Source organism: Bufo bufo, chromosome 1 (assembly GCF_905171765.1).
Source record: "Bufo bufo chromosome 1, aBufBuf1.1, whole genome shotgun sequence".
In the NCBI taxonomy this organism is placed as follows: Eukaryota; Metazoa; Chordata; class Amphibia; order Anura; family Bufonidae; genus Bufo; species Bufo bufo.
Window position 1 is genome coordinate 255,689,113 of NC_053389.1, and position 12,153 is coordinate 255,701,265.

The 12,153-nt window shown below is 41.4% G+C and overlaps 1 protein-coding gene across 1 annotated transcript in view; it reads left to right on the forward strand.

The window, feature by feature from the left end:
- Window positions 1-12,153, forward strand: part of BICD1 (BICD cargo adaptor 1) — a 381,554-nt gene that overhangs the window by 280,153 nt on the left and 89,248 nt on the right. Inside the window, 1 exon segment of the mRNA XM_040438955.1 lies at window positions 4,556-4,990. Coding sequence (XP_040294889.1) covers window positions 4,556-4,990 — 435 coding nt within the window.

The following is a 12,153-nucleotide window of genomic DNA, read 5'->3' on the forward strand; positions in this document are numbered from 1 at the left end:
AACACACACCAGTTCTGGGTTTGCTTTTTACAAGAAGCATTGCCTGATGTGAATGATGCCTCGCACAAAAGAGCTCTCAGAAGACCTACGATTAAGAATTGTTGACTTGCATAAAGCTGGAAAGGGTTATAAAAGTATCTCTAAAAGCGCAGACTGCTCAATGAGGTGAAGAAGAATTCTAGAGTGTCAGCTAAAGACTTACAAAAGTCTATGGCATATGCTAACATCCCTGTTAGCGAATCTACGATACGTAAAACACTAAACAAGAATGGATTTCATGGGATGATACCACAGAGTAAGCCACTGCTGTCCAAAAAAAACATTGCTGCACATTTACAGTTTGCACAAGAGCATCTGGATGTTCCACAGCAGTACTGGCAAAATATTCTGTAGACAGATTAAACCAAAGTTAAGTTGTTTGGAAGAAACACACAACACTATGTGTGGAGAAAAAGAGGTACAGCACACCAACATCAAAACCTCAACCCAACTGTGAAGTATGGTGGTGGAAGCATCATGGTTTGGGGCTGCTTTGCTGCGTCAGGGCCTGGCCGGATTGCTATCATCAAAGGAAAAATAAATTCCCAAGTTTATCAAGACATTTTGCAGGAGAACTTAAGGCCATCTGTCCACCAGCTGAAGCTCAACAGAAGATGATTGTTGCAACAGGACAACAACCCAAAGCATAGAAGTAAATCAACAGCAGAAGGGCTTAAACAGAAGAAAATTCGCCTTTTGGAGTCGCCCAGTCAGAGTCCTGACCTCAACCCGATTGAGATGCTGTGGCATGACCTCAAGAAAGCGATTCACACCAGACATCCTACGAATATTGCCGAACTGAAACAGTTCCGTAAAGAGGAATGGTCAAGAATTACTCCTGACCGTTGTGCACGTCTGATCTGCAACTACAGGAAACGTTTGGTTGAAGTTATTGCTGCCAAAGGAAGTTCAACCAGTTATTAAATCCAAGGGTTCACATACTTTTTCCACCTGCACTGTGAATGTTTACATGGTGTGTTCAATAAAAACATGGTAACATTTAATTCTATGTGTGTTATTAGTTTAAGCAGACTGTGATTGTCTATTGTTGTGACTTAGATGAAGACCAGATCACATTTTATGACCAATTTGTGCAGAAATCCATATAATTCCAAAGGGTTCACATACTTTTTCTTGCAACTGTAATAGGACACTGGAATTATAGAAAGTACATGCCGTTTCAATTTTTCAGGTGGCATGAGGGCTATTTGTTTCCCTGTCCCTTGCCACAAAGTACTGAGGGAAGGGGGGCCCAAGCTGAACTCTTGCACCAGGGCCCATGAGCCTTTAGCTACGCCCCTGATAATGTCCCTCTGATTACTCTGACCTACCTTCTGAATTACAAGCTGACCTAGACATACTGAGTGTTCATGGGGCATTCACTTGTCAAATAAGTTTTGCATCTTGGTAATAATAATCGGCATGCATGATATGTCCTAGGAGGACTAAAATGGGAATTACTAGAACAGAAGGGTCTGTGTGTACTTGGTGAGAAAACACTCGTAGAGCCAATGAAAAGAGTCACGGGAGATTTTGTCAAAACTGGCCATAGCAACCAGATTCCACCTTTCATTTTCCAAAAGTGCTCTGAAAAATGAATGGTAGAATCTGATTTGTTGCTATTGGCAATTAAGCCAGTTTTTCTTTACATGACATTTGATAAATCTATCCAAATACAGTACAGAGAAGAGCAACAAAACCGGTAAGCAACATGAATAATTTTAGTTATGTGTAATTTATTCCTGGGAACAGATGTCTGAAAGTAAGCTAATGCTTTGACTAACTGCCTGGGACACTGACCATGAGACTCTATATACTGGGTGAATGGGAGCCTATGAATACATTTACTGTATATGGTTGGAAATAAAAAAAAATAATATTTTGCTATTGTAATTATGGAGTTTTTTTGCCTTAAAGAAGCACTCCAGGACTTTTTTCTTTGCCCATATAGGACGTTATTACAGAATAAGATAAGATAGAGGCTGTTGTATATGTCTTGTGATGCAGTTTGTGGGTTGGCAGCCATATTGATTACTTCTTCCCCTCAGATATAGTTTTCCTAATGAATTCTACATTTCCCATCATGCCTGGCTTTGCAGAGACAGAGGGGCGAAATCTCGCAACACTGCACTGCTCTGAGGGTAGCCAAACAGATCAGTGTCCCCTCACACTGCAGTCTCTCTGTGTATTCATATGTGATGTAGCTTGAGCCTGTCTGCTGTCTCTGTCCTGTCATCCCCCTCTTCCCTGTCAGTTTTTACATGCAGGAGGCAGGGAGACCAGTACAAAACTACATCCCATAGAACTACACTGGAGAGTCAGCACACAGCGATGGCATAGACAGGTGGCGAGAGTCAGGAGGTTTATATAACTGCAGCTAATCAAGGTATACATTTACCTACTGTTTATCTGCACTCTTGGTCCTTTAGATAGGGAAGACAATATATTGTCAACAGAATACCGGGATATACAGAGGAAAATGGGGAAAGGGGCCTGAGAGCCGCAGCTGGGGATTTGATAGGTGATGATATTATTCTGTAGTTCACAGAAAGTCAGTCACACAGGAGAGACAGAGTTCCTGTCTACACATCAGAGCAAGCTCTGGGCTGCTGGTCAAACTTGAGGTCACATAACCAGGTTTCCATAATGAAAAGGTTCAAGATGTGTGGATGCAAGTAAGTTAGGGTGTAACAAATTACATTGCTAGAATACTTGTGGTGAGTTAGCAATATATGTAAAATAAAATACATTTTTTAAAAATGCAGTACTTTTTTTAAAAGGGTTGTCCAGCTGAGTTTTTTTTATTTGCACTCCAGCCAGCTGTACCTGTACCATACTTACCTGCTCCCTGCCACTTTGTTCTGGCTCCCTGGCTCTCTTCATTGGTTTTCCAGTACCAATCTGTCAACTTCTACAAGGACACAGTCAAGTGCATCGCTGCAGCCAAAGACTGGCCTCAGTGATGACGTGTCCCTAAGCGGCACATGAACTAGCAGTGGTGTACCTCTTGGGAACATGTTAACACTAAGGCAGTCATTGGCTGCAGCAGCGCACATGACCCAACCTGTCAAGATGTTTACAGGGTAAAGACCAGAAGACCACTGAAGAGAGGCACGGCGACGTTATGAAGCAGGTAAGCATGGATTCTTCCACAGGTGCCTATGGCAAACAATGAATCTGTATGGAGGCGAGCAATCATAGTAGCAATTGTACAGAGGAGATGATTGACAGATCACCTCTGCCCACGATCTGGCAATTTTTGAGAATGTTCAGTTTCTTCCTGATAATTGTCTGGGCATTATCCTATGTCAAAGGGCCTTTAAAAACATGAATTACCAAGGTCAACATTTCGAGACATTCCTAGTCTAATATATGTGCACATATTTGCCAGCTGGATGCCATTCATAACACACAAGAGTTTAATTAGCAGATATATCAAATTTCACTCAAAAACTAGTATCTGTGTCTCAGAGGAAAACTCAGTTCTCAGGAGATATCCAATTATTTCCATTTAACAAATGGTCCTACTGATAAGAAGTGAAAAAAAAAAAGTCTGAAGACAGGAGACCAGAAGAATCTTAGAGATACATGTTGAGGGAGGATTTTCTCAAGAGATGAACCAAGTTTGAAGAGTAATTACCATGATTGCATCTTCTCTGCATTCGACCTTTTAGGTTTTTGTTTGTGAAGAACAAATGTCTCATTAAGTTAATTACTCCAGTGGTTTGGTAATGTCAATTATTTCCCCTATATATAATTTACGGTGGAAAATCTGTGCTTGTTAGTCAAGAGCATGATCACATGTGCCAGATTTTTAAAGGGTTTCCAAATTTGTTGGTGTCTACACTAGTTAATCTCTGTTCATCTCTGCGGAGCATGTAGACACTATATAAATGAATAAAATAATAATATAGCTTTGTGGTTACTTCTCACCAGTGGTGCCAGAGGGAGTACCCCCACACATAATGTCACTTCTGGTAGTGGTGTGCCATGAAGCCATAGCACTGTTACATAAGTAATTATTACTTGTTTGTATGAAAAATCTTATGAAAGCTACTGTGTGTAAATGTACCCTCAGACTTCTTCATATTGCTTAAGAAAGGAAAAATATCCAGCACTGGAATGATATTCAGTAAAAACTTCCTCTTTATTGAACGTAACATAAATCCAAATAAAAACAGGACCTTGCACGAAGCGGTTGTTGACGCGTTTCAGACAGATGTCCTTAGTCGTAACATTCTTCATATTGCTTACTTGACTAGTGACTTTGTTGCCTTTGGTATCTAATCAGAATTTAGCTTTTATTTTTTAAACTGCATTGGTGAAAAAAAAAAGTGGTCAATGACTGGTTGCTAAGAGCAACAAGGCAATTTATTCATTCTGAGATGTTTTGGAGTACAAGCCTCAGTACTCTAGACCAAAAGCAGTCTGTCAAAATTATCTGTAGGCACAGAACAACAATGATGTCATTCATTTCTGTAATGTGACTTTTGGTTTTCTGTTTTGACCAATTCAGGTGGAATATGAAGGCCTGAAACATGAGATTAAGCGATTTGAGGAGGAGACAGTGCTGCTGAACAGTCAGCTGGAAGACGCAATTCGATTGAAGGAGATCGCTGAACATCAGCTGGAAGAAGCCCTGGACACCTTGAAAAATGAGAGAGAACAAAAAATTCATCTCAGAAAAGAACTCTCCCAATACATAAATATCAACGACAGCATGTATAATAACCACATTAATATTACAGTAGATGGACTGAAATTCTCTGAGGATGGAGAATCCAATAATGAGGACAAAATGAATGGACACATCCATCCCCCTATTGTAAAACTGAATGGCGACTATCGGACTCCTGCAGTTCGAAAAGGGGAGTCGCTGCATCCTGTTTCTGATCTTTTCAGTGAGTTGAATATTTCGGAAATGCAAAAACTCAAACAGCAGCTTATTCAGGTAGGTTTCTTGGTCGGCACAGTTATGATCCCAGTGATGTAACACAACTCCAGTGATGTCACAATGATTATTATTATTGTATATAGGGAATGTCACATACAGATCCCTTTATCCCCTTCTTTCCTGAGTTCTCACAGTAAATTGAAGTAATCTGCTCATTGTACTATTGTCTGTGAAGATGCAGCCATTTTAGGGATTGTCCAGTTTTTCTTTATTGATTACTTTTCCTCAGGGTAGGTCATAAGTATCAGATCGTTATGGTCCAATTTCCAGCCCTTCTGCCACTTAGCTGTTTGAAGAGCCCTCAGCGTTCCATTTATTGGCAGGGATACCGAAAGCCCCATTTTCAGCTCAGGACAGCCTGCATTTGCCAGGACTGTCTTTAAAAATCAGGCACAGTCTCTACAAATTCGGGACAGTTGGGACTTAGCAATCTTTTTATTTTACTGCAGACAGGGCAGAGGGGGGAGGCTCCTGCTGCAGCCAGTTGTCTTATAGTCAAACATAGGATAGTAATGAGGAGGATGAGTAATATGGCTGATCTACTGAGACACAGATAATATTTCTTTACATATTTCTCAGATTTAATTTTAAAAAAAAGTGTTGAAATCTGGAGGACATTGACTCATGGTGCAGATTTAATATCTGCAGCGTATAAATGCACAATGCATAGAGTGGAATCCACAGAAAATCTGAGCTAGTGAGCTCAGCCCCCGAAATGGCTTAGAGTACATCATTTTATACAAGCATGTTGGTATAGCTATGATATGTGGATCAGTCAAATGAGCTTTTGCAGATATAACCTTTTGTTAGATAACCAATAGCCTGTCTTTGACCCTTATTATACCATGTATGCAGGAAACACGAATAAACCACACACCAAGCTCAGCTGGCATGTTGTAATATTATGGTGCATAAGCAAGCTAGCACTGCAAAATTGCAAACTGCAAAAAGTTAAGTCCTGCCATACGTGTACCTTTTTCTTGTAAAGCATGGTCAGCAAAGGGAGTACCCATAGGAGATAAGCACTAACAGGGAGAATATGCAAAGTCAATGCAGATGTTGTCTTTGCTTTAAAGGGGTTCTTTACCTTTTTCGTACTGATGATCTATCCTTTGGATAGGTCATTAGTATCTGATTGGTTTGAGAAGGCAACGGCGCTCGCAGTACCGACTATGATATGACTATGTCATGTGACCTGGATGCAGCTCAGCCCCATTGACTTCAATGGGGCTAAGCTCTACCCAGGCCACGTGACATAGTCGTGACGTCACTGGTCTCCGGGAAGCTGTGAGACGGCTGTGGAGCTACTGCGTGCGCCGCTGCCTTCTCAAGCAACTGATCGGCGGGAGTCTGACACCTGGGACCCCACCGATCAGATGCTGATGACTTATCCAGAGGACAGATCATCAATATAAAAAAGGTAGAGAACCCCGTTTTGAACTCCCAATGCTGTAAGGCTACAGTGTTAATCACTGAGCCACTGTGTATTCATCACAAACCCCAGTTAAACCCCTTAAATTTTTTGTGTACGGTTAAACTGTAAAATATGACTAAAAATGAAATCATGCTCTTAGTTATCTTGGTCTGGGAGAGGCTATTATGGGGAATTGATGAAGGGAGGTTTGCCTATCGGAAATTAGCGATGTATGTCTATCTCCGTATTCCGTCCCTTCTATTCTACTCCTAGACTGTTGTCTTTGTCTCCTATAAAACCCGTTTATTCTGTGTATTATATACACCCCTCCAGTCCTTCATACACCCCAGGAGTAACATACAACCCTCGCAGATACTTTACGGATAACATAGAGATGACAAAGCAATGGACATTATACATAAAGATACAGATACAACACAGTACATAGAGGACACCACCACAAACAGCTGTCTCCGTTCCGGATGTCCCTGGATGCTAAGCAAATGTGGCTAATAATGTGTATGTATATAAAGTATATACAGATTCCTCCAATATACTTTCTACTGGATATACTCTTCTAACTAACTCACATCCAGTACCTGACCATTAGTACATGTACATATAGAGACTCATGCATAAACAGCATATATAATCTACTGGTAATACAATCACAGACTACAAATATCTGTATGTACACATATAAAGTCTACTGGGAAATTATATACATATACACATAAGCAGACATATAACTAGCTTGCTCCTGAAGTGCTGTTGGTCCAAGGGGCTGAAAGGAAAGAGAGAGAGAGACTCCCAAGCTTCATGTCACCTATATGTTCATGTGCTCCAGCCCCCTCCATGGACTTCACCCTGTGACCACCCAAATCTCTTCTTAATCTTTTGGCCACGAGAATGTTGTCCAACTGCTTTTACAATGTGCCCTTCCTGCCTTTGAATGCTAACAAGTGACACAATGACCAAATGGCTACTGGCCATACTGATATCACTCAACGGGTGAATATCACTGGATATCAATATACACTACAGTATATCCAATTATTAGGCATATTTGTGTGGTCATTAGGCTGAGGTTCTGGCTAAGAGACATATTTTCCTGTAACCGACTCATTATACTGACACACTATGTTGGAAGCCTGGTCTATGTGTTGGAGTGTTTACAATGAGAAAAGAAAACATGATAAAAAGTTACCAACACAATACATTATAAGCTCATTTATGTTGCATTTTTGGCCAATCTGTTGTATTCATCTTCTTATGCATGGATGGTTCTGATTGTCATCTGGGATTTCACAAGGAGGGGATAATCTGGTGCCTTCATGATGGGTCTTGACAGATGTCTGGTCACCTTATTAGATCAAGGGCATTCATTGTCTCTCTGGACATTTCTCCACCTGAAATCATATTAAAACACAACAGTCTGCTCCTCAGGGGAGCACACCTCAACAGCTGCCATTCTGAAAATCCATCAGGAGATATCATGGCCTTCCCCTGTTGACAGTATCTGTAGATAACACTTGGCACTCCTATTGGATACATTACAAACCGAGGCTATATATCACAACCCAGTGGGAGTTCCCACTTGCAACGGCTGCGCCCAAGTTCCGCTTCCGACTGGACAGTCGCAATTCCTGCCAAGCGCCTTTTCGGATCACTGTGGGGTCAACCCACTCCGTCGCCGAATCTCCAATAGGGAGAGCTATGCCCCACAAACTATTGGCTGCACCGCGGACTTGGTGGGCTAGCACCCAAATTACACGCTATGCCTCCATGGTAGTTAGTTACCAGTCAGTTTTGGCCTGACTAAACGCCTACTTATAAATGCAAGTGACAGACAGGGAGATAGACTGCCATTTCTCCATACTACTTAGAAACCCAATTAAGAAGCTGACAGTACAGGGTTTACCTGAGTAAGACACGCTGGAGATATGCAATGACATTCCCTTATGATGACACTCTGAGCCAAGTTTAACCACCTCAGCCCCCAGTGCTTAAACACCCTGAAAGACCAGGCCACTTTTTACACTTCTGACCTACACTACTTTCACCGTTTATTGCTCGGTCATGCAACTTACCACCCAAATGAATTTTACCTCCTTTTCTTCTCACTAATAGAGCTTTCATTTGGTGGTATTTCATTGCTGCTGACATTTTTACTTTTTTTGTTATTAATCGAAATTTAACGATTTTTTTGCAAAAAAATGACATTTTTCACTTTAAGTTGTAAAATTTTGCAAAAAAAACGACATCCATATAGAAATTTTGCTCTAAATTTATAGTTCTACATGTCTTTGATAAAAAAAAAATGTTTGGGTAGAAAAAAAATGGTTTGGGTAAAAGTTATAGCGTTTACAAACTATGGTACAAAAATGTGAATTTCCGCTTTTTGAAGCAGCTCTGACTTTCTGAGCACCTGTCATGTTTCCTGAGGTTCTACAATGCCCAGACAGTACAAACACCCCACAAATGACCCCATTTCTGAAAGTACACACCCTAAGGTATTCGCTGATGGGCATAGTGAGTTCATAGAACTTTTTATTTTTTGTCACAAGTTAGCGGAAAATGATGATTTTTTTTTTTTTTTTTTTTTTTTCTTACAAAGTCTCATATTCCACTAACTTGTGACAAAAAATAAAAAGTTCTATGAACTCACTATGCCCATCACGAAATACCTTGGGGTCTCTTCTTTCCAAAATGGGGTCACTTGTGGGGTAGTTATACTGCCCTGGCATTCTAGGGGCCCAAATGTGTGGTAAGGAGTTTGAAATCAAATTCAGTAAAAAATGACCTGTGAAATCCGAAAGGTGCTCTTTGGAATATGGGCCCCTTTGCCCACCTAGGCTGCAAAAAAGTGTCACACATCTGGTATTGCCGTACTCAGGAGAAGTTGAGGAATGTGTTTTGGGGTGTCTTTTTACATATACCCATGCTGGGTGAGATAAATATCTTGGTCAAATGACAACTTTGTATAAAAAAATGGGAAAAGTTGTCTTTTGCCAAGATATTTCTCTCACCCAGCATGGGTATATATAAAATGACACCCCAAAACACATTCCCCACCTTCTCCTGAGTACGGAGATACCAGATGTGTGACACTTTTTTGCAGCCTAGGTGGGCAAAGGGGCCCATATTCCAAAGAGCACCTTTCGGATTTCACTCGTCATTTTTTACTGAATTTGATTTCAAACTCCTTACCACACATTTGGGCCCCTAGAATGCCAGGGCAGTATAACTACCCCACAAGTGACCCCATTTTGGAAAGAAGACACCCCAAGGTATTCCGTAAGGGGCATGGCGAGTTCCTAGAATTTTTTATTTTTTGTCACAAGTTAGTGGAAAATGATGATTTTTTTTTTTTTTTTTTTTTTTCATACAAAGTCTCATATTCCACTAACTTGTGACAAAAAATAAAAACTTCCATGAACTCACTATGCCCATCAGCGAATACCTTGGGGTCTCTTCTTTCCAAAATGGGGTCACTTGTGGGGTAGTTATACTGCCCTGGCATTCTAGGGGCCCAAATGTGTGGTAAGGAGTTTGAAATCAAATTCTGTAAAAATTGACCTGTGAAATCCGAAAGGTGCTCTTTGGAATATGGGCCCCTTTGCCCACCTAGGCTGCAAAAAAGTGTCACACATCTGGTATCTCCGTATTCAGTAGAAGTTGGGGAATGTGTTTTGGGGTGTCTTTTTACATATACCCATGCTGGGTGAGAGAAATATCTTGGTCAAATGCCAACTTTGTATAAAAAAATGGGAAAAGTTGTCTTTTGCCAAGATATTTCTCTCACCCAGCAGGGGTATATGTAAAATGACACCCCAAAACACATTCCCCACCTTCTCCTGAGTACGGAGATACCAGATGTGTGACACTTTTTTGCAGCCTAGGTGGGCAAAGGGGCCCATATTCCAAAGAGCACCTTTCGGATTTCACAGGTCATTTATTACAGAATTTGATTTCAAACTCCTTACCACACATTTGGGCCACTAGAATGCCAGGGCAGTATAACTACCCCACAAGTGACCCCATTTTGGAAAGAAGACACCCCAAGGTATTCGCTGATGGACATAGTGAGTTCATGGAAGTTTTTATTTTTTGTCACAAGTTAGTGGAATATGAGACTTTGTATAAAAAAAAAAAAAAAAAAAAAAAAATCAGCATTTTCCACTAACTTGTGACAAAAAATAAAAAATTCTAGGAACTCGCCATGCCCCTCACGGAATACCTTGGGGTGTCTTCTTTCCAAAATGGGGTCACTTGTGGGGTAGTTATACTGCCCTGGCATTTTCCAGGGGCCCTAATGTGTGGTAAGTAGGTAAATGACCTGTGAAATCCTAAAGGTGCTCTTTGGAATATGGGCCCCTTTGCCCACCTAGGCTGCAAAAAAGTGTCACACATGTGGTATCGCCGTATTCAGGAGAAGTTGGGGAATGTGTTTTGGGGTGTCATTTTACATATACCCTTGCTGGGTGAGAGAAATATCTTGGCAAAAGACAACTTTTCCCATTTTTTTATACAAAGTTGGCATTTGACCAAGATATTTCTCTCACCCAGCATGGGTATATGTAAAATGACACCCCAAAACACATTCCCCAACTTCTCCTGAGTACGGCGATACCAGATGTGTGACACTTTTTTGCAGCCTAGATGCGCAAAGGTGCCCAAATTCCTTTTAGGAGGGCATTTTTAGACATTTGGATACCAGACTTCTTCTCACGCTTTGGGGCCCCTAGAATGCCAGGGCAGTATAAATACCCCACATGTGACCCCATTTTGGAAAGAAGACACCCCAAGGTATTCAATGAGGGGCATGGCGAGTTCATAGAAAAAAAAAATTTTTGGCACAAGTTAGCGGAAATTGATATTTTTAATTTTTTTCTCACAAAGTCTCCCGTTCCGCTAACTTGGGACAAAAATTTCAATCTTTCATGGACTCAATATGCCCCTCACGGAATACCTGGGGGTGTCTTCTTTCCGAAATGGGGTCACATGTGGGGTATTTATACTGCCCTGGCATTCTAGGGGCCCTAAAGCGTGAGAAGAAGTCTGGAATATAAATGTCTAAAAAATTTTACGCATTTGGATTCCGTGAGGGGTATGATGAGTTCATGTGAGATTTTATTTTTTGACACAAGTTAGTGGAATATGAGACTTTGTAAGAAAAAAAAAAAATAATTCCGCTAACTTGGGCCAAAAAAATGTCTGAATGGAGCCTTACAGAGGGGTGATCAATGACAGGGGGGTGATCAATGACAGGGGGGGTGATCAATGACAGGGGGGGTGATCAATGACAGGGGGGGTGATCAATGACAGGGGGGGTGATCAATGACAGGGGGGGTGATCAATGACAGGGGGGTGATCAATGACAGGGGGGGTGATCAATGACAGGGGGGGTGATCAATGACAGGGGGGGTGATCAATGACAGGGGGGGTGATCAATGACAGGGGGGGTGATCAATGACAGGGGGGTGATCAGGGAGTCTATATGGGGTGATCACCACAGTCATTGATCATGCCCCTGTAAGGCTTCATTCAGACGTCCGGATGCGTTTTGCGGATCCGATCCATCTATCAGTGGATCCGTAAAAATCATGCGGACGTCTGAATGGAGCTTTACAGGGGTGTAATCAATGACAGGGGGGTGATCAGGGAGTCTATATGGGGTGATCACCACAGTCATTGATCACGCCCCTGTAAGGCTTCATTCAGACGTCCGGATGCGTTTTGCGGA